The sequence below is a fragment of the Chlamydotis macqueenii genome, chromosome 5 (genome assembly GCF_036417535.1).
Source record: "Chlamydotis macqueenii isolate bChlMac1 chromosome 5, bChlMac1.mat, whole genome shotgun sequence".
NCBI classification, from domain to species: Eukaryota; Metazoa; Chordata; class Aves; order Otidiformes; family Otididae; genus Chlamydotis; species Chlamydotis macqueenii.
In genome coordinates this window covers 8605923-8629803 of record NC_141560.1, presented here as the reverse complement: position 1 = coordinate 8629803, position 23881 = coordinate 8605923, and the positions used below count along the sequence as shown (strand labels likewise).

The following is a 23881-nucleotide window of genomic DNA, read 5'->3' as shown; positions in this document are numbered from 1 at the left end:
AATGTACAAATAGCATTGTTTTGAAAGTCCTGTTCTATTGTTTCCACAAACATTTCACCAAAATATATACAATACTACAGACAGGGACTTGCTAGAAGATCACAGTATGAGCACACAGTGAAGCCCCTGCCACCACACCCTGTGCCGGCCAGATAAAGCCACCATGAGCAGGCTAGAATGTGCTCCCACTGTATTTTCAGTTTTACACACCCACCTATCCTCATGGTGCTCATCTGTCTTCATGGGTGCTAGAATTATTTTTTCAGAGCAACATACAACAGGTAACTAACTAGCTATACAAGATCAAGGAATTAATGCACTATTCATCAAAAAAAAAAAAAAAAAAAAAAAGATTATCCAACAGCAGCACCTCAGGACTTGCATAAAAGGGAAAGGGTCCCTTAAAGAAACTTAGGAAAGTATGGTGCAGTTCATACAGAAGAAGAAAAAGCCTCAGTATGGTCCAGTTCTCTTTTTCTTTTGATATTTTTTTAAGGATAAAGGCATCTCAAAACGCGCTCCAGCTTGCATGCCATCTGTCCTGCACAATTTTGGGTGGGAGGGAAAAAGCAGTACAAGCCCTTAAAAAAATGTAGTCTCCACATCACTACAGGAAAATGTGCAGGATACAAGAGCTGCTCATAAGCTATAAAAAAAAAGTAATGCCAGCTCCCTGAGTTGGAAGACAGGAATGGCATCAGACAAATCTTAGTCTACAGTAAACTCCCAGACTCCAATATGCAGTGCTGCCCTCTCCACAACTCCTTTCTTCTCCACAGCCATACAACTCATCAGCCCACCTTGTTTCACTGCTAAGCTCCTTCCCATGCTTCTTGCTTATGTTTTTTCTCATTATACAGGTTCCTCGCATCTATTTTCCTTCTCTCCCCTTCCAAGCACCATGTCCTCTTCACGTGGCCCTTTTCCAGGCAGACCAGCTTTATCCTCTGGGGCATTCACACAAACGCCCCAACTCACCTATTTACAGGAGGAGACTCTCGACCCTTCACTTCCAGCCTCGTTCTCCTCCATCATACTGCGCCTCTGTGCCTCCACGTACTCCCTCTACCCATCAAACATCCAACTCTCCTGTCCTCTACCCCAAATATTGTCCTGTACCTCCCCATTCCCCATGCACCCAGTCCTTCCACATGGAGCCCCAAACCTTCTCTCACGCACCCACTCCACACCAAGCAGAGCTCCAGTCCCTCCCGTCACATCCTGAGCATCTCTCCCGTTTTGCACAGCTCTTTTTCCCGTTCACCCCAGCCTCCCCCCACCGCATCTCTGTCTCACCTCACACAGCACGCTGTCCTGCAGCCCTGTGCAGTCTCCCACCTCCGCTTTGTGCGGCACTAGCTCCCACACGCACCATCCCCGTCCCTCCTTTGCACAACACTTTTCCACTCACTCTGTCCCCCATATCCCTTTGCACAGCACCCTGTCCCCCACACACCGACCCCGTACCCTCTTTGCGCAGCTCCCTGTTCCCTATACACTGTCCTCACCCCCCAGTACCCACTCCCCCATGCACCATCCCCGTAACCTCACCCCCCAGCACAGCACCCTCACCCCCATGCCCTGCCCACCTCCTCCATACCCCCTACAGCACCCTCTCCCTCACACACTGTCCCTTCTTCCCCACTGCTCTCTCCCCTGTACCCCAAACATCCTCTCTCCATACATTGCTCCTTATTCCCCTTACACCCCCTCCACACACAGTCCCCTGTTCCCCCACTCACCGTCCCCTCTCCCCTTAGGACCCCCTCCCCATACACTGCCCTGCCTCCCCACACGCTCCCCCTACTCACCGTCCCCTGTTCCCCCTCCCCACACACTGTGCCCTCTCCCCCCCAGCAGCCCCTCCCCATACATTGTCCTGTCCCCCCTGCATCCTCTCCGCACTCGCTGTCCCCTCGCCCTCCAGCACTGCCACTCCACACACTGTCTCCCCAGGACCCCCTCCCCACACAGTCCCCTCTCCCCACAGCACCCACTCCCCATGCACTGTCCCCTCTCTCCACTCACTGTCCCCTCTCCCCCAGGACCCCCTCCCCACGCACCGATCCCTCTCCCCCAGGACCCCCTCCCCACGTACTCATCCCTCTCCCCCAGGACCCCCTCCCCACCTACTCATCCCCTCTCCCCCAGGACCCCCTCCCCACGCACTGATCCCCTCTCCCCCAGGACCCCCTCCCCACGCACTGTTCCCTCTCCCCCAGGACCCCCTCCCCACGCACTGTTCCCTCTCCCCCAGGACCCCCTCCCCACGCACTGTTCCCTCTCCCCCAGGACCCCTTCCCCACCTACTCATCCCTCTCCCCCAGGACCCCCTCCCCACCTACTCATCCCCTCTCCCCCAGGACCCCCTCCCCACGCACTGATCCCCTCTCCCCCAGGACCCCCTCCCCACGCACTGATCCCCTCTCCCCCAGGACCCCCTCCCCACGCACTGATCCCCTCTCCCCCAGGACCCCCTCCCCACGCACTGTTCCCTCTCCCCCAGGACCCCCTCCCCACGCACTGTTCCCTCTCCCCCAGGACCCCCTCCCCACGCACTGTCCCCTGTCCCTCCATCACTCCCTCCCCCTCCCCCCTCCTCTTCACTGTCCCCTCAGCACCCTCGCCCCCCTCCCCTCTCCCCCAGCCCGGCTCGGCCCGGCCCGGTACACGTGCGCCCCGCCCCGCCGGCGCTCACCGTCCAGCGACACGAACTGCCCCACGGCGGAGGAGCCGCCGCCGCTGTTCTCCACGAACTGCACCTCGGAGACGATGATGTTGTCCTCCAGCACCGACCCGCAGCCCGTGCACACCGCGTCCCCGCGCGCCGCGTCCACCTCGATCTCCGAGCAGCCGCAGGCAGCGCACACCCGGCCGCCCGGCATCTTGCCCACCTCTTCCCGGGCCGGGCCCCGGCCGGCCCCGCCGCCGCCGCCGCCGCCTCCCCGCCGCTACCTCTACCGTCACCCGCCCGGCGCGGCACAGGCTGGCCTCGGCGCAGGCCTCGCTCGCCGGGACCGGCAGGGGGAAGAGCGCGGCGGCGGCCGCCCCCGCCCGCTATCGCGAGACTTCGTCTGCCGCTCCGGTACGGCCCCGCCTTCGGCGCCGGCGGCGGGGCTTGGTCTGCCCGCCCTGGCTGCTGGCTCTGTTACGGAGCTGTGGCCACTCTCCCGTTCTCCTCCGCCGGGGCCCGGGAGACCCCAGCGCCCCGCTGCGGTTCGGGAGTTCCCGTCGCCATCCCCAGAGAAGCGGCTGCCAGCCACGCCAGGCCTCCAGCGCTGCGAGTGTGACTGTGACGGAGCGGGGAGTCCAGTTAACAGGGCCAGACCCGGCGCCGGAGCGGGGCCCAACGGCTTGGAGCGACCGAAGGCCACACGGGGAGCTCCGGCCCGGCGAGGATGGCCGTGCCCGAACCGCGGCCCGTCTGTCGGGACGGCGCTGGGCTCCCGAGGCCCCGCTGAGGCGGAGGGAGCGGGCACCCTTCGCGGGTCAGATCTCGGGGAAACCCGGGCTGGCTCTGGAAGGAGCTGCGGTGGGCCGCGCTCTCAAAATGGGACGTTATGTTTCCGTTCCTCCCATTTAAAAGTGCTGTGCTGCCACTGATCAGCGTCTGCCAGCACCAGGCAACGCATTTGGGTGTTCACAGCTCTGCAAAACTGCTCCCGCAGTGTTTCAGATTAAGCGATGTGTCTTGTGCTTAAGGCACAACATGAGGATTCCCTAAAATTTTCCCCAGGATTCATTCATTTCACCATAGACTTCTTACCTAGCCTTATGTAAGTTAATAAATTCATGGTTTCTGTATGATAGAACAAGGATGCTAACACTTCCTTTCTGCCAATCTTTGTCCTTCCATCCAATTCGGGTATTTTGATTTGTGGGGGAAAAAAAGTATTGCTAACAAATGAAATTTGCACTGCAGCTGAGTGGTACGTTATTTTTGACACCTTGTAAAGCATATGCTAATTAAAAGTTGTGTAAAAACACATGACATACAGTGAAAAATGTGGGTCTTGGGTTCTCATCTTCTATATGCCAATTCCTGTGTTTGCCGAGAATAAAATTTGAGCTACCATTCATATTTGCATTTCAAAAGTATAATATTTGTTATGCTTTAAAAATTGATTAATTCTTCAATTAAATCTAAATCATTTTGCAATACATAGGTAAAAGTTTTGTGAGACATAATGAGTCAGCTTCAGTAGAGGACTTTAAGTTCTGCCTAACAAAGGTGCCATGACATTAAAATCTAGTGCTTTGTAACTCTTTAAGTTATTAGTTCCTGAATTAAAGAACTCAGTTTTTGTCCAATAAAGTTATTACTTTAGCACGCAGTAAATTACTGCGGCATGAAACAGATGGAAGGAAACTGTGCAGAATAGGTACTGTAGCTGGGTGTTTGTATAGACTTTCAGTTTTCAAAATACAGGTGATAGTTAATGCAGAAGCAGAGACTTTCACCTTCTTACGAACTCACAGCTCTCCGTCTCTGTCTTCCACCAGCTGACTCGGATGCAGCCAAGTATCAAATACAGGTCTGTATGAATTGACCGGATAGATGGTACAAAATTACTGGCTGTAGCACAATTAGAGGCACGTTGGGGCACATACTAAAGCTGTATTGTTCCATCCAAAAAGCTGAGCATCTCGTAGACATGAAATGACATCATACACCTAAAAATTTGCAGGTTCTGGGCTTTTGCAGGGAGCAAATAGCAATATCGTAATGGAGATTGTGCATCATATACACAGCTTGACTTCTTTCTTACTGTCCTTTTTATTCTGTTCTGAGAGATGTATTTGTGAAAATAAGAACTTTTGGTTTCTTCAGATTCCTTCTGCTTCTGGAGGTTATTTCCTTCCTGAAGTTCCTCCTGCTCATTGTGAGGTAATGAGTGCCACAACAGCCAAGTGTGACCTCACAAAATTATGCACCGTGTAGATAATGCCAGGGGAAAATTATATCCCTGATAGATAAATATTTTTAGCAATAATAGGAAGAGAAAAACCCATGAAATAAATAATTTTCCTCTCTCAGCAAAGTCATTTGAGTATCAGAATACTTTAATTAACAACTGTCAAACCAGATCAGTTCATTTGTCGTATACTGTGCCTCTGACAGCGGCCAGCATGAACGCTGCTCCTGCAGCAAGGAGTTTTGAAATACCTTTCCATTTAAAAAGTTTCTTCTTAACTCACTTAGGTAAAGACTAATGTAGTCCTGACCCGTGAACGCTTATGTCTTACATCCGTTCCAAAATCATTGGTGCTTTGATTGTTTTAAGCGTTATAAGCCTTTTCTTGGAGTCCTGAACAACTTTGGAGTTTGTCACTTTATGAGCAGCAGAGGGCCCTAGTGAGAATATAATATACAGCTGCTGCGCAAAAAAAAAAATAAAAAATCACATTTAATGTTATACTGAATAAGGAAGCGTGGTTTAATTTTTATCTTCTTATAAGGTGAGGTTAGTGCTGAAAAAAGAAAATGTGTCCTCAGTCCTGAAGACCGAAATCCTTTGCCTCCCACTCATGAAAGCTTTCTTATACAATACTCCTTAAATATTTCAAACATTTCTGGAGGATCATTTTCTACCAGCCAAAATGTAAGTAATTTTTAACTTCTGTAAGATCTTTGTCCTTTCTGTTTCCAAGAGGGTTAACTAAATTTTTTTTCGCCAATAACATTCAGCCTGCTGAATCAATAACCCATAACTCAGGTTACTTAGGCTAACAAAATAATCTTTCAGTAAATTGTCTGAAGCCTGAATCACAGTAAGAATTAATCAATTAAAAAATTGTACTGACAAAACCCTATTCCCTGCAATATTTTGCCCTTTTAGTTAAGAGGAGGCAAGGATTTGTTTTCCAGTTCACATGCACTCATATTTCTTACCTCCTATTTTCACTCCTAACTGTGACAAAGTGGCGATCAGGATGTCTGTTGGCCCAGACCGACCGATTTCCTTCCTGCTGTGTCTCCAGGAACCCCAAATATAACCCACCCGTGCGCGCGCGTGTTTGACATTCGTTTGTTGAGGTTTCAAAGAGAGGAACTGCTTTCATTTGCTTGAAAATTAGAATTTCTTTTTCTGCTGCTCATACAACAGTAGGGAGAATGCAAATCGGCTGTACAAATTCAGACTGGAGTGCGAGGGAATCCCACTCTGCTCCTGCAGATGCTGAATGGCACAGCAGGGAACGTACTAGAGCAAGCTGATGACACGCTACCATACTTCCACAGGAGATGGATCCTCTTCTATAAATATAATCATTGAAGCAGATGCTTAAGTCTCCTATGACAAAAAAAAAACCCCATAGACTCTGGTGTTTTGGTTGTAGCTCAGCCATCTAGATACTGAGCATCCCAACGTACCAGCCTGTAGGGGAAATATTTTCAGTTAGAGGCACAAAGTTTAATGCCTTGATTTGATCAGCTGCTGTGAGCATCCTCCACTCTCTGGCATTTTGGCTGGAATCTGCTTCTCTTAAAATCAGGCCTACGAGTGTTGCTAAGTCTCTCAAGAAGTCTGAATATGTACGTCACTTGGGACACAACGCAAGCAGAGGAAGCCTTCTTTGGTTTTGGACTGTCCAAGATAAGGCATGAACTGTGCATTCAACCTGCAAATTTGCACACAGAGTCTCTGGAGATGAAGTCATAGGGATAGTAGATAGAGGGGGGAACAAAGGGCTTCGAAATGGATTCACCTTATAAGGTGATGGCAAGTGGCTACTTTTTTCCGCCTGTTCCAGTCCAAATGCATTTGGCTACACCAGCGGTGAACACGAGGGGGCACCCAAGGAAAAGGAAATCCTGGAGGAGCTGCAACGCTCCCGCAAGTGAGGCTGATTTTCCATCTCATCTGTTTTCCTTTTTGTTTTGGTTTGGTTTTTTATTTGGGGTTTTTTTGTTGTTGTTGTTTTTTTTTTTCAGTCTGCGTCTTTTCTAATTATTTCCTGACATTGTTTCCATGACGTTCATCAATAAATGGTAATTAAAAAATCTTTGGGGAAAACATTCTGAGAAGAGAGGTTGTTGGCGTCTATTAAATCATGTAGTAAACCAGCTTAGCAAACACTTGAGCTTATCTCTGTGCAGTCACATCCCTTCTGGTCAGAGACAGCACTTCGCAGCTCAGCCTTGATCCCTGAGTAAGTGGCAGAAACCCCATGGCTTTCCCAGTTACCTTCCCAGGATCTGCACCTGGTACGATTTTCAGTATGTGAGGACAGCAGAAAGCACACAAATACCACGACTTAGAAAATCCACCAAGAAGTTGGCAGGGGGAAAGTCCAAGGGAATTGAGTACAAAGATCCAGAAGCCACCGCCAGCTGAGGAAGTCTCTCATCAGCAAATCGCTGGGAGCTGTGAGCGATACTGCTGCCCAGCTATTCTGCTCTGAACATCTCCCCCTGCCAGCACACTATTTGAAGATACACGGCTGATCAGCACGTACTTTCAGGAAGGATGTAAGCAAGGTAAAAATAGATATGCCCTCCTAGTTTCTAGCAATCTGCAACTTAAGGATTTCATCAGCTGAAGGCTCATACGCACTAGCAGGCTTTTTATCGGTTTGTTTCATCAGGTTTTGACCATGCTTTCAAGATCCACAGCATCCGGTAGTTTGGGGTGTATCACAATTTAGTTGGGTAGCAAGTGAAAACATTTTAAGATGGCCTAAACATTTCAGTTGCTAATCCTAAATTCTTGTGCTATAATGAATGGTGAATAGTTGCTCCCATCGCACCTCTTTCATGTCAGTTGGGATTTTTTTACACCTGTTTTACAGCTTCCCTCAATCAGAATCACTTCACAAGAGCAACCCTTCCTCCAGATAAGTAGTGCAACGCTAATCAGCCACACTGTGAACACAAAATAATCAGCTCAGGGCAGTCATTTAAGAGGAAACCCTTTTTAATGAAGCATTGGTTATATTCCGCACTGAATAACTGAAGGCCTCTGTCATCTGGGGATGTAAGCACAGGCAAATATTCCTGTGAAAACACACCTCTGCTTATCTGCAGCTCTTGTATTCTGAGAATTGTTCCTTCAAACATTAATGAATTCATCACTCACCATCAGAGAACCATTTCAGTCAGCTAGTTACCTACTTAAGCGACAGTCTGTGTACCTAGAAATTGAACTGACACAAGGAAATGCCGGACTTTAAGTGCCATTTTTGTGTGCACACTTTGAGTAGATACTTCGGCGCAAATACATTTTCTGTATATACTGAAAACGAGGCTTTCGCTAAATGTTAATATTCATGTGCAAGGCAAAAAATCCTCAGGGACATTACACTGGATGGATCTGCACAGTCAGATGCAGAAGCAGACTGCACATCTTACTGATAGTTTCCTTTTTTTTTCCCCAAATTTGGAACTACTAGCCAGAAGTTCAGACCAGCAAGTATGAAGCTGTAGAAGCACATCAAAAAGTAAATCAAATGCGAATCTCCTTTAGTATTGAAGAATAAATTTGGAAAAGTAGTTGCACAATAGTGGATTATCTGCTTAGCATCAATGTAAATTCAATGCAGTCAAAAAATAATGCTATAAACTATGTCTGTAAAGTGCTTAAGATGGTGTTAGCCATTTACAAATTATACCTAACAAGTCATAAATAGGATTAGGAGAAAAGATAGCCTTTTAAACAGGAGTTCACTAGGTACATTAGAGCAGGATTTTTAAAATCTTGCTGTCACCAGGGGGTATTAAACTTCCTTTATTGGCATTTCATAGGCAGAAATCTGCCATAATCAGAATGACTGTGCTAGCATCAAAGAAGAAGATGCCAGCCACGTTTTATTTCAGACCATGAAATGTCTATGTGTCAACATTGAGTCAAAAGTGTGTATTTATGTATGATAATGTCATGACTCCTTTGGCCATCAGGGACCCCCTTCAGACTGAAACCTGCAGATGAGAGAGAACATTGCTGCAGCCACACACCAGCCTCTGCCCTTGCCAGCCTGGAAAAAAAAAGGCTGGAAGCAGGGTAAGGAACACAGTGTCCTCCTTCACACAGCCCGTTAGCACCAGGAAAAGGTACAGGTTGGCCTGTGGGTGAGGCCAGTTCTCTCCTGTTTGGGTCGTAAAAGACATCAAAGAATCATCCTTTCAATGAGCTGTGTGTCTTTGCCTGCTTCTCTGCGGAAAGTCCAGGTACCTCAAATATGCCAAAGTTAACCCAGTGCTAAAGAAACCATCAGTCAACACTACAAGTTGTTGTCTGTTATCTAAAGGTATGAGCAGGCTAAATAAAACCATCACTAGATTTTAGAGAAGCCACAGTATAATCATTTCCTGTCACTGGAGAATTTTCAAGAATTTAGCAAATTTCCTAGTGTGAATTAGTTGAATAAATTAGATGACTAACATTTTTCAGAGGGCAGCCATAAAAAATGATTAGAGTAAATCAAACTATTTCATACCAATAATTTGAGTTAGCCTAAAGTACAAAAAAAAAAAAAAAAGAGAATCACTTAAATAATTTAAGTATTTTCTTTAAATGTGAAATTATCAAAAGGGTAAAATCTGCCACAATTTTCAAAATGAGACATTTATAATCAGTTTAGGTCTCAGTGTATCAGTATCTTTTTTCATTAAAAATAGGTTAAGAGAAAAATTCTAGTGCTCCGCAAGCCACACTTTTGCATCCTCACTCTCACCCAAAGATAGGAAATCTCTTTTACATGTCTGTAAGCAACACAGGATCCTTCCCCAAAGCAGTAAATCTTGCCATTTCCTCACAAAAAAAAAAAAGGCCACAGCAGTAGTGCAAAGTGGGAGTGCTGTAACTATGGCCATGATGATCTCTGCTTTACCCAGAAAGGGCTGGGATCATCTCTGTCTTCTGCATTTTACAGTCCACCCTCTTAGATGGGAGCAGGGACCTGAGGGTCCAACTGAGGGATCCATGGCACTACCCTGGGAGGGACAGCTGGTTCACATCTCTTACCTCTCTGTTTCAAGGTGCTGCAGATTCAGACTACCACCTGTCGCCATTTTTTAGTTCTTCTTCCCCATCCCATGGGATAAACACTTTTTTTTTTTTTTCCAGTAAATTAACATTGGGAATCTGATATAACAATATGCCAGTAAGATCTGGAGCCTTTGGCTTGCCCTCCCATTGTCTGCGCTTCAATCAATCAGCTCACACCAAGATTATAAAAAACCTGACCCAGGAGTTTACAGTCTGAAGCCCAAATTGAACAGAGCAGTCAGCAGATTATGTATTCCACTGAACAAAGAGGTCTTCAGTCCCTTTTTGAACCAGTTTTCATTACATGAATTATGTTTGTATCATATTGCTGAGAATGACACAAAACCATTATTTTTTAAATTAGTACAGTAGACAAAAATGTTGTCAATAACGCACGTTGTTAGTAAGTGTATCTATCAATAACAGCATAAGAAGCATTCCGGAGAGCTCTAAGCATGTTCAGTTCCACACCCATATGCACGCAGCATTTCAGAAAATGTTAAGCTTTGCAACTATATGATTTCCTTTGGAAGGGAAAGCTAGAGATGTTCCTATACATTTTTTGTCTATGGTATTTTACATACGTAGAGCCCCTACTGAAAGGGGCTTTGTATAAGATATGAGTAGAAAGGATGCCCAAAAAAAGAATAAAATTATAGCTTTGGCATTTCTAACAAATATCCTATCTTCCCTTTGTAGTCTCTCCCATGCTAAACAGTGAAAGTAGAACTTTTTTCCTATTAAAGCTTTGGAGTTAATACTGTGACTTCTCACCCATGCTGCAGAAATACGATCCAGATGACCAAAGATTTTGTAATCAAACATGCTGCAACAAATATCCAGCTGAAACAGCAATTTAGCGGGCTCAGAGCAAAAACAAACAATTTCTGTGGCATGTGAAATTATGAAGAGCCTTTCCCAATATTCACTGTGAGCAATAATCATCAGCCCATACAACAACGTACAACAATGACATTTTAGCCACTCCCTCTGTGGTCACCTTTCATTTGCAACCATCATGTCTGCTAAAAACAGGATGAGAAATTGCAGTTAAAAAGTGAGATTTTATCAGCTTTCCCAGACAGAACCAGGCGGAGAAAAATGAGAAAGAGAAAACTTCCTGTCATAGTTTAAAGAATAAATGAGCAATTAATAAGTATTCTAATTTAATAAATGCATGTATCCTGCTAACAAATTTTCTTTTGCATGAGAGAACTGAAAGGTTGTGGTGTTTGTTTTTGTCTGGGTTGGTTTGTTTGTTTGGTTTTTTTCCCAAAGAATAAATCTCACTATTAAATTATAGGAATAATTAAAAAAAAAAAATCAGCTATGTCCACATAGAGATTTTGAGCTGGGAAATCACAAGGCAAATGTTCTTTCTCCAGTCCAGAAATAAAATCCTAACCCGCCGATTTAGGTTCTCTCCACAAGATTTTTCACTCAGTTGTAATGCAATGAGCAGCAGCCTGGGTTGACAATTCTCTTGAAAAGCCTATGAACCTTGAACAGCATTGCTGAAATCCTGTGTTTCTGCTACAACATGCCTGGCAGCTGGGACAGAGCTGATGTAACTGGCTTCAGATATATATTGTCCACGTCAACAGAGCTCTTGCTTTCCTATACTGACATGGGGGGATGCTGACATGCAGGTGAGGGACCCTTGCATCTCTTCATCAACCCAATCCAGTCCATCAAATCCTGTGACTTGAAGGTGAGACATTCTCAGCCAAACTCCTCTGCAGACGAGCTCATACCGCACATACCCGTGGTACTGCACTACGGCCTCTTTCCCTCTGCATGACTTCCCTCCTGCACCGTGATCCACGGGATGGCTGCCTCTGCCCTTCAGGGTCTCAGAGAGAAAGCCAGGCTAGGGAGGTGTCATCTAACTCCAAGCAGTTCCGCTGAGTAGCTCCTACTTTGTTTTCAGCCTGTTATTTGCCACAGGCCCATGACCCACCAGAGTCTCCCACCATCCACAGCACTGCTGCTTTGGCCCTTCACTGTGACATAATCCCACCTAGCTGAAATTTCCTCCAGCGGGTAAGAGGCTTTGCATTATCTCTGTACTAGAAAAGGTGCCTGGGAGACCAAAGTGACAAAACTAGCCAGTTCTGAAGGAGATCTGGAAAAGCAGTGTAGCAGTCATCAGGATGTTAGCAGATATAGCACCCTCCAGCTGTGGAGTCTTCTGGGGCAAACTCCATCAGAGTGGGAATCTTAATGTAAACAAATGACTACTCCTGGGTTCTTCCAGCCCAGCAGGCCGTAACAGGCAAATATCTACTATCTCAGCATTCCAGCAACTATTAGAAATACCCACAGATGTTTCAATCATGCTTAATAATTAAGAGTTAGGGAAGGGAGCTTCAGGTATTGTGTTAATCAACAGGTGCTAAAGGAATATGACCTTCCTCAGAGGCAAAGTCTGGCATGACAGCCAATTTTTTCCATGACACATACTAGAAAGCACAGAAACACAATAAGCAAGATTATTTCCTTGTTTAAAGATTCAATATTTCAACAAATGACTCACCGATACATGCTTCAGATATTCCTATGCTAAAACTGGAGTATAAGTCATATGTATAAAATCCTCTGTTGCCCCATAAGCTCCCCATGATAGCTTTTTCCAAATACTGACCTAGAGAATGTCTGGTATGTTTGGCCTGAAATAAAAAGTCTGGATTTCATATTCGTTATCCTGATTATCAGTAGATAAATGTCATGCGAATGGGCTTGTCTCAGCACTGATTTCAAGAATTAGGGAAAATTCAGCAACAGAAAAACCTTGCTGATCCATTAGCTGAAGAAGCCGAATCTCATCAGAAGTATATGCTTCCATCACTTTAGTACAGGGAAAGCATGGTTGTGTCAGACTGCATCTGAGTACACTGTAAAGAGTTTGTGACATAAATCATTAAATACGGAAGGAAAAACATTCATTAGTACATGCAAGGAGAAGTGTAGAAGAGAGCTGTTATGAGTGCTCTAATGACTAAGACAAGGGTCTAGGATTTGGGAAAACTGGATATAATTGCAGAGTCTGACACAGACTTTCTTTTTGACCTTGGGTTATCCACCAGATATTGCTGGGCCCAAGTTATCTAGCTATAAAATGGAGATAAGGATACTTAAAACCCCTTATTCTTTGTTTGTTTGCCTCTCCTAGATTGTTACATAGAGACATAGACCAAGAGAGAGATTTCTTGGACCATGAAGGAAGGGAAGGATGAGGTGGAAGAATCCACTCAAAGATTAATGTGATCTGATCCAAGAAACAAGCAAAGCACAGGTTTGGCAAGCTTGGCGGCCAAAGGAGAGGCTTCATCCATGCAGATGGCATGGTGGCAAGCTGGTGGGACAGGGATCACTGTTGAGCTGTCAGGAGCCTCAGCACTGTGGGGAGGAAAGACCTGCCTGGGAGGAAGGCACCAGGATTTAGCAGTGGCACGGCACCTGCCACGCTGGGAAGGCACAGAGGACAAGGAGAGAACGGGGAAATTTTTAAGAGACCTCACATCAAGGAGATACTGATGAATGAAGAGGCCCACAGATCTTTCAGCAAAGAGTCTGAAAATGACAGTAGGAGGCATCTAAATATACAGCTAGGTCCTCAGGCCTGGCCCACACTCAAAAGATTTGTCAGCCTAGCCATCATGACTGCAAAAGAATCATGCTCATAGCAATGAGAGCTAAAGCCACGTATTGATACTGCTACATCAGCCAAGCAGCCTCTGCTGCTCTACATCCCTTCATGCGGAGAGCTGGAAGCAGACCTCCAGTCTCTTGTGGGTATAAGCTGTGTTTCTGCTCGGAGGGTTTGCCAAAACAGATATACTGGCAAAGCAGCTAAGGTTGTCAAAACCAAAGTTGTCTCCTTTTACTTCAAATCAGAGCTACGCCAATTTGCACGAGAGAAACAGCTGGCTCAGAAACCAAAATAGCTCATTAGTCAGGGGCATATTCCAAGGCTTGAATCATCTTTAGCAAAGGAAAGAGGCTCAGTGTCAGTGAGTTTGACAGGGGACACAGGAAAGGGTAACTGACCTTTTCGGAGAATGTCAGCACAGGGAACCAAGGCTTAATACTCAATAAACCCTGAGGTATCGCTCTTGTCGGTGCCAGGAAATTTGTGTCTCTCTGAACAGACAGGCACAGTTACCAACAGAGCATGCGGGTCCAGATGGTGTGTGTGCCTTGGCTATTGCATAATATTATCAAATAGGATTTTTTAAAAACACTTTAAATGCCCTGCTCAAACAAATTAAGCTTCCTTTCTCAGAGGTCAGCCAAAAAGACCAGCTCATTTCTTTGATGTAAACATTAACTAAGGAGTATGTTGAATCTGCTCTCTCCCTATAACACCTCTTTCCTGAAGAGAGTAGAATGGCATGTTGTTGGACACAATTAATTTCCCTTTTGCCAAACTAGAATACCATTACTGGAGCATGAATCGAGTGAGCTGAGGAGTCTGCTAAGCATGGAATACCTCAGGAAGTAACTATAAGCTAACAGCTTTGCCTTGTAAGGATGAGAAGCTCTTGACACTCATAGATCTCCACGTTTCCTACGAACCTACTGGATTCCTTGAAAAACATTTTTAATTGTTGTGGCAAAACAACTGAGCCTTGATGGGGATGCCTCTCCAACTTGCCTTTTTGAGCTCCATCTTCCTATTTCCATTCCTTTTCCAGGTGAGAGCAAGCCAAGAATTACCGAGTTCTCTGTGATACACTGCCGTCGGCACTGGACAGCCTGCCACTGACGGGGGCTGGCTCCTGCGTTTTGCTCACCACTACAAATCCCATTGCACTGAGAATCATTGACATTGTTATGGAGGGCACTATAGTCGTGTGAGTATAAATAAACACAGTGCTAGTAAAAGGATAATAGCAAAGGTACTGAATTTTGTGAGACCAAAATAACTTCGTGCTGTGCACTGCAAGTACCTTCCGCTGGCTGCCGGGTACCTGCTGTTACCTGACAGGGTCCTTGTCTTCCCCTGACAGGCAAAAAGTATGTGGGACTTCAAAAGTCATGGGGCTCCTCTCTGTCCCTCCAAGACAGTGACTCTGAGAACCTGGGACCTCCTTGTAAGTACACGGTGAGTAACAGTGCTCGGTCTCCAAAATCTGCCAACTATGAAGATCCCAGGCAAAATATGAGCACCCGTACAGACTCTTCTCTCTCTCTAGCCCTTCACTGCCACCATGGGGTCTCTTGAGCAGCTCACAGGTCCCCTTTGGGGAGTTTCAGCCATGCCAAATGCTGTGCTCTGTACCCCCAGAGGAGGTTTACAGATGGTGCAAATGAGCTAAACATACCAATGGGTGCGCTCGTTGAGAAGCAGCCGCATGGCAGAAAGCTTTGGGGTATACAAAGTGGCGTATTTTGCCTGAATGTATCTCACCAATTTGGGTGAGAAAGTCCACGGTGCTTGGGAGAGGGAGGAGAGAAGGATGTGACAGGTCAAAAATGCCCACATTTTGTTGCAGTGGGTGGCTTGAGTGAGAGCCTGGAGTCAGTTCTGCAGACTGAACCAATTAAATACCAGTTTGATCCTAGACTGATGTGTCCTGAAAGGGCCAGACTCCTGGCATGTGACTCCATTGATATTCATTCACCAGGGAAAAGCTTGGCTTGGATGATACCTCAAATGAGAACGTGAAACCACAGAAAAGTATTCTGCCAAAATACAACACACAGACAAGTTTCTGATCTTCACTGGAAAGGTAAAACAACGTTTTCGCATTAATAACAGTGTTTGTACATGTTCTCTTAGCAGCTGGATTCTGTTCTTTTACGCTACTAAGTTACTATTCCATGCTTCCTTTTTTCTTTGTTTCTTCTGTTTTAAATTAGAACATTACGGAGAAATCCAAACTTAGAGCCAATTTGTCTGTTTGCTCTCACTCAATAACTCTTTTGCTCTCCTGGGTACAGTGATGTTTGTTTTGAAAGGAATCTTTCAGTAATCTTTGCTTAAAAAAAAAAAAAAATAATAAAAAATTCAGAGACAATTCTCATCCTGTGGTGCTTATTGTATCACATGTAAGCCCATCTAGGCAGTAAATTACTCTTGATATTAAAGCTAGATTCCTGGATTTTTACCTGACTTCCCTGCTTTGCTAGCAACCTTCTGCTCAGTGTTCTACATCAGTTTTCCCTTCTTTGAAGAGAATGTCCTCCTCTAGTCACAACAGTCAGGTGTTCCTGACTGTGGAGAGAAGGTCTAAAACTACAAAAGAATACAGTCCTACTCATGCCAAGTGGACAATGACACAGGAATCAAGCCCTATTTGGAAATAAACACTGAGAATTGCACAGAAACCTTTTATTTTAATGCAGATATGCTCTCAGCCGTGTTTCTCACACTTCTATAGTCACACAGCTTCTGCTGAAAGATCATACATGGGGCTGACATTTGGACTTTCACTAGCCAGTAGTTCAGACTCAACATCAAGAAGAAGGACTGTGCAAAGATTATATAAATGTCTATTTAATTGTGAATAGGCACATGCAATTTTGTCCTGTTTAAAGTTGCATCCTTACTGCAAAGTTAAGCTCACTTCTTTTAGGGTTTTGCTCCCCAAGATTTCATCATCCATAGAAAGGCTTCAGAAACTCTCTGAGTTTTACTCCAGGACGTGCATGGCTCCATATAGTCAGTCAGCAGGGGACAGAGTGTCTCACTTGTGGAGATACACAGTCTGCTGCTACAGGCCTGGAAAAATCTGCTTATGCTTCCAACCAGAAGTCTCCAGAGGATTAAGTAGCCTCCAAGGCAGCCCTTCTGAAACAGTGTTGAAATAAAGAATGTTAACTTGTCCAGAACACTGATTAAACCTAAATTAAACCTGAAGTGCTTACGGTAGCCTTTCTGTGGGTGCGAACCTGCTGAACCAGCAGCTGTGCAACATCTGAAGCAGCAGCCATTCAGGGACAAGGCAAAAGCGTAACAAGAAAACCAAGGTCTTCTTGGGGTATACTTGCACAGTGCACCTGAGGCATGCATGGTACAAGCTCCTAGCATAGGTACCAAGACCTGTGAAGATACAGTAGCATAGGTGCCATCCCACCCTAGCAGCCTGAATCTGTGCCTAGGGATCTCAGAGGGCTTGTCTGCTGGTGACTAAACCCTGGCAAGACCTTCACTGCACTCTACTGCTAAGGTAATCTCTGCCAGCTTGGTAAAACAAGAACAGATTTGCTCCCAGCTGCCACCGTTGTTCACATTCGTATTAACGTAATCACAGAGAGGTCTCAGCCTACCCAGGGCTCTTGGAGAAAGATCTGTTAGGGACTCATGAAGTCTTTGGAGAGTGTGACACCAACACCTTGAGCACTAGGAGGTTCAGGACAGGAAGTCCTGGAGTACTGACAGCATACCTAAAGGGTGACAGATTAGAGTGGAGCAGCAGATCATGCTGTTTAAACCCTACTAATCCTCATGGCCAGAGGTTGGCAGCTGCAGTCCCTGTACCACCACTTACCCTCTCCTCTAGATTTCCACGTCTCATGGCCCATTCGGGGGCTGTGTGGCATTTAGGCCATGCTACATTCAATGTCGCACAATTTAAAGAACATTTCCAGGGGATCTTCAGTTTATATTCAGATGCCTACTAAGAATCATAGAAAAAAAAATAGGTTGGAAAGGACTTTTGCAGGACTCTCATGCAATCTTCTGCTTAATGAAACAGAAGGTTTCTCAAGGCCTCATCTAGCTGGGTTTTGAGTGCCTCTCCAAGAACAGAAATGGCACACACTTTCTGCTCTAGTGCCTTACAAGCCTCACTGTGAAGAATTTCCTTCCTGGTCTCATGGATTTGTGTATGTCCAGTTTACTTAAGTGATCTCTCTACCAAGCTCTGCCATTAGACATGGAAGCCTGGGAGCAGATTTTGCCAGTAAAGACTGAGGCAAAGAAAATGCTGAGAACCTCAGACTTTGTGTGTCCTTCATCATTAGATCGCCTGTCCTATTCAGCAGCAGACTCGCATTTTTCTTGGTATTCCTTTCGCTACTAATGTACCTGTAGAAGCCCATCCTGTTGCTCTTCATATAATTACCAGTATCAGATCAAGCTAAACTTTGGCCTTCTTAATCCCATCTCTGCATGCCTGTGTAGTTCCACACTGCTCCTTGATTGCCCATCCCTGCTTCCCCCATCACGTTTTCTTTTTGAGTCGAGGCAGTAGTTCTGTGTACAACCAAGCTGGCCTCAGGCACTGCCTGCTTAGCCTCCTGCGTAACAGTATGGACCGTTCTTGGGCTTTGAGGTGGTCCTTGAAGATTACCTAACCCTCCATGTCCCTTTACTCTTCACAGCAATATCCCAAGGGAAGGTGCTTGCTAGTTCCCAGATTGAGCCAAAATTCGCTTTCCTGAACCCAGGGTATTGTTCTGCTACTCAGCTTTCTGTGTTTTCTCATCTTCTTAAATTCTACCACCTCATGGTCTCTCCAAAGCTGCCATTAACCATCACAACCCCAACCACTTCTTCCTTGTTTGTGAGTAGCAAATCAATCAGATCTCCCTACTCACCCTGTCCAGCACCTGTGCCAAGAAATTGTCCCTGGCCTACTCCAGAAATCTGGATTGCTTGTGCCCTACTGTGTTTCCTGCCTAGCAGATTTCAGGTCAATTGTTATATCCCATAAAAGCCAGCGGTTGAAACAGTGACGCTTCTTCCACTCGTCTAGAGAAGGCTTCATCTCTTTTGTCTTCTTGACCAGGCGATCTATAGCACATGCCTACCACGATGTTACCTGTGTTGACCTTCCCTCTGCTCCTGGCCCATAAGCTCCTGACCAGCCCATCACACAGTCCGTAGCAGAACTCCATGCCCCTGAGCTGCTCTCTCTGTGCAGAGCATAACCCTCTCGCACACCTCACCTTCCTCTGTCTAAAAAGCAAGTATCCATCCACCACAGCACTTCAGCTGTTGGAGCTTTATAGCTTCTAAGTACAAAGGAGCAATGGGTGAGTCAGTCTATCCAGGTCTGTGTCTCCCAATCCAATCAATACAGAGATCTGGGCACTGTCTTGAGATGACTTGCAATGAACACCTAAATTAGAGGATGCACCTTCGTCTCTTGATTATTACACTGGAAAATGCTAATAACAGCCTTGGGGCAAGTCTTTAATCCACAATCCCCACACATCCCATTATAGTCAGAACATATCATATGTACTCTTCCAGGTTGAGTAGAAAGAATAACTATCCTTTTCTAATGTAGTAAAGGCAGATGAACAATGGAAGTCCTCTCCCAGGTATCTATTTTCCATGGTAGGACTTCACAAAGTCAGAGATTTCCCTGCTTACCCAGACATGATCATGGTTGATATCCTTGTGTTGGCTTGATACAGGAGAGAGAAAAACAGGGAGCCACATAGAGGAGGACCCTTTTGAGGTCAGATCTTGTTAGGACCAGCAGACTTGGCAATGTCTGTCCAGAAAGCACTTGTTTGTGTTTGTTTCTACTTTATTCAAGGAAAGGAAAAAATGCTCCATTTATTCTTCTGTAAATAAACACCATCACACACAGTAACACACTACATTTATAATATCAGTGCCTCTTCCAAACAGAAAGGCTGTAGCAGGTGACAGTATACTCACAGCCTGTTCTTCGAACCTTTCAGTGCTCTCTCTCACATGCAGGAAGAACTGGGGTATGAATATCCTCGCATTCTGTGAATTACAGTTTAGTTTCTTTGCTGCAAGCTCTAAAAATCTCACTGCAAACACTTAGAATTTAGTCTGAGCTACAGGAGCTGTAACTGGTCCATGGTGCTTCCAGTGGAGTTTGTTTACAAGATGAAGGCCTTAGTCCAAGCCAGAGCAGGAACACATACCACCAACACTTGGAAGCCTTGCTTGAGGAAATCCAGACTGACAACCTCTCTTCCTACTGCAAATCACTGCCTGATCCAATTTCCAGTTTGACTGCTGCTCTCTTTCCCCCAGCATGCTTGCGGGTAAAAAGGCATCACAAGCAACACGCTGTCCCAAGGCGAGGAGCAAGTGAGGTGATAGTGCCAGCTGTCTGCACAAAGGAGCTGCTACTGGTCCTCCTTGGCTGGAAGGATGGTTGGTTGGTAAGTGCAGCTTTGGCTTTGAGAGGGAAAGGGAGACAAGCTGCAGAACAAACAGGAGCCATAAGAAGCATCTTCAGAGTTCTGTCAAGGATTCATGGAGTGTTTTGTCTATCTGAGAGGGGAAAGAAGATGGACTAGGAAATATTCCTCCCTGCCCCAGGCAGAGAGAGGACACTTGCAGGATCAGGAAACATGACGGCATCTCTCACCACTGCAGCTCCCAGTGAGTCCCCACTTGGCTAGTAGGAACAAAGAGCTACATTCCTGAATGCATATAGGAATGTTAGTCCCCTCATCTCACTGGGGTTTAACACTCTAAAATGTCTGTATGAGTCCAAGCCAAAATGGGAAAAAAAAAAGCTATTTGCTAATTAAATGCTCCTTTTGGCCTGTCTCTCTTGCTCATAAAAAATGAGTAGGCTCAGACTGCCTTGCTTTTCCCTGTACATCAGACACTGGCCCCTAAAAGGACAAGAAGAACAGGACTGAACTGGAGGGACCAGAGACAAGGAACCTGCAAGACCTCCAGGTCTTGCCATGCCAGCTCACAGAGAACTTGCCGAGCCCTGTAGCCCTGCTACTACATGGCTGCTACCTTCATAGGTTACTGTTCCAAACCCACCTGCAACATGAGTAGAATGGGCTTGAGCTTATTTTGCTTCTTCCCATACCTCAAGACACCCCAGCACGCATTATGGTCACCCCACATCCAGATGGCTCCCCTTGCTACACCGCCATCTTTCCCCGTTGCAACGCCTGAAACCCCCAAGGGCAGAGTTTCCCTAATTAGTCATCAGGCCGATTATTTTTTTTTTTTCTCTGTCTCTTTTTCCATTTCTGAGTTGCGATGTTTCCTGCCAAATTTCTTGCTTGGCACAGATTTCTACAACAGAGCAATATAACTTCTGAAAATAGACACTTACATTGAAAAGCCTGACACACTCTACATGGAGCCTATGAGTGGCAGAACCTAATCAAAAGCCAGTCAAGACACTAGGCCATGCTAGCAGCATTCAGTTAAGGCTTTGAGCAAAGCAGGCCTAAGAGAAGAGAGTAAATGGCAACTCTGGACATGCTGTTGCATATAACCTTCAGGCCATTTTCATCACTGGGAGGCATTTGAGTTTGTAGTCTTTATGGTAACCTTAGCTCAAGCAAGTTATTCCAATATAGCTGGCACGTTCAGAACCCCTTTAAAAATAACAATTCATGGAAATGGCCAACCTGCCATGATTTCCTGATACGAAACTGCATGCAAAGCCTATGGGGAAAAAGCCAGTAGTCGTATGATACAAGTCTGAGCTCTGCCTGTCATTAACAAGGGTGGGTTTTTCAGGGTAGAATGCTCCTGGGCCAAATAACAGGAGACTGATAAATAAAGCTTGTCAACTGCCCTTTCTGACTCACTCTCTCCTGCTGGAAAGATGACTCACCATCATGTGTGAAAGGCTGCCAGGTCTTGCTTACATGCTTAAACAAGCATGGGTTGTCTGTGTTAGACATACATTACCTGAGAAGAAGCAGACAGTGAACGCTGAGAAGGCAGCCCTGGAAAAGACTCTGCTGACTAAAGGATCTGAACTTCAAGGTATTTCTCAATCCCTTCTGGAAAGTTCAAGGTTGTTGTTAGATTACCACAGAAAACTTAGTCCCAAAGCCATGGCTGAGGTCTTGGCTGATGATCACAGTGTTTTAAAACCAGGTCTCACTAGGACCATCAGATTTTACCCAGGCAATTCCTGCAGAGTGAGCCAGACAACATGTTCTAGGTGCAGACAGAAGTAACCGAGGCCATGCCTGGTCCAGAGCTGCCTTTTGTCCAAGGAAAATGGCACGCCCAAAGCAGTCACTTGTTGCTCAGTATTTTATGGTGAGAAAGTACCCCCGTGGGGCTGCTCCACTTAAGGAGACTGTGAGGAACCTGCCTTGAATCTGGAGAGGGGCAAACATAGCATGTTGAACACCATCTCTCAGTCATTCAGACTCATCAGCCGCTTTTGAGCAACACCGGTAGCTGCTCAGTGCTTGCTCCTCTCTGCAGTGACACAGACCTTGCAGGCAAGTGATGGTGCACAAAAAACTCGTTTGCATCCAGGAGCTCTGCTGCCTACGTGAGCCTGTGCTCCACCTTTCAGTCTTCTTCTGTTGTCTCAGGCCCACCACAGGTGAAGCGTGCAACTCTGTGAAGTCTCTGCCCCAGGCACTGCTGGGACTGTTCACAAATCCCAGTTATTAGCACATACCACAGACTTTGTTGCCCTGCGGGACTGATGGCAAAGGACACCTTTCCCTCACACTCTTTCGAAGGCCCCGTACAACGCTTGCTTGCCTGGACGTGACAAAGCAAGGTGCTTTTGCAAAGACTAGTGTACTAGGATGTCAATCCACAGATCAGAGTGCGACAGCTAGAGAGATAAATCCCATCCTTTAGGATACAGACATCTCCTAATGCAGGAACTGAAAAGTTTCTCCCAAGACCACGAAAAAGAAGCTGTGCTGTAGCCTCCCTCAGCTCCAGGGATCTTGCTGCATCATTTGGTAGGGAAACCATGCTGCTGCCGGGCAATGATACCACAACTGCCTCTTGCGTGTTCGGCCAGATATGCACCATCCAGGAGTTGCCCACACAGCCGGGAAGGGCAGCTGCATGTACTTTGGCCCAGCCAGGCTCTCAGGAAACCTGCAACTAAAGCACCGCCTCAAGGTCTTGTCACTATTTTTCAGACCATATGAGCACTAACCTGCCCACCCCAAATGAACACAAATGTATGAATGCAGAAGTGTTAATTGTATAACACAGAAAAGTTAATTGTGAATAAAGAGTGTACCACTCCCTATCGTGTATATGAGGAAGACATAGCAGTCTCACACACAGTTCTAAATATCTATCTTTTTTATTTCTTCTCCTTTGGGAGAGAATATGTGTTTTCCATTCCATAAAATTTCTAAGAGGTTATTTTTGAATATTTTTGCTCTGTACCAGAACAGATGGCTAATGAAAAACTTGAGAGAGGAACTGCAGGCCACAACAGCCTCATCCAATGGTAAAAGGACTCACCTGACACATGGAAAACAAGCCGAGGCCACAATGCTACTTAGGCATTAATATAACTTGTGCCAGTCCAAGTGGAGAGACTAAATAATAGCTGTGAATCTGCAGGTCAAGTGTCTGTCTCACTAAGGCGGTGCAGGGCCATCCCACATAAGTGATCTAGTCCCTGGACTATGGGTTACTCCAGAAGAAGTAAATTTATCATCATAATTGTGATTAAAATTTACATCCTTTTAAAAACTGAACCACACATTGCAAGGGAAAATTGTATTGTTTTTATCCAGCATAGATATATTTTGCCGAAAAACTTCCAAACCAGCACTAACATGTCAAACTCCTCTTAACAATCATGTAAAATCAATGATAAAAATAAATATATATACCTCATTAAAAAGATAAAATGAAATGAAGACTTGGTAGATATTCTAAATAACAGCTTTTTTTTTTGCTATACTTACTTCACAATGAGTCATAAATTAGGCTAGCTATATCTGAGACCAAAAGAATTAAATGCATTATATTAAAAAGTCCAGAATAATTTTCTTCAAAAGCAAAATTTCAACAACTTTAGACTGTAGTAAGTCATGTCTCCTGATTGCTTTTTTAGAAAAAGAGGGTTGACAATAAAATCAGTAATCATACTCATTTGCAGGTGTCAAAGCACTTACTTACAAAAGTAACTTAGTAAAATATTCGTCTCAGAAATGGTGCAATGAAGGCATTAAGATACAGGAAAAATAGC

General features: G+C 45.4%; 1 protein-coding gene across 2 annotated transcripts in view; it reads right to left on the bottom strand.

Moving 5' to 3' along the window:
- The window catches only part of BRF1 (BRF1 general transcription factor IIIB subunit), a 176886-nt gene extending 173856 nt beyond the window's left edge, over window positions 1-3030 (bottom strand). The window contains exon 1 of one of the 2 annotated variants that reach the window (XM_086749971.1): window positions 2699-3030. In XM_086749971.1, coding sequence (XP_086606097.1) covers window positions 2699-2885 — 187 coding nt within the window. In that variant the 5' untranslated portion in view covers window positions 2886-3030. The remainder of the gene's footprint in view (window positions 1-2698) is intronic. The other variant, XM_086749972.1, reaches the window with a different exon arrangement.
- Window positions 3031-23881: the final 20851 nt, after the last annotated feature.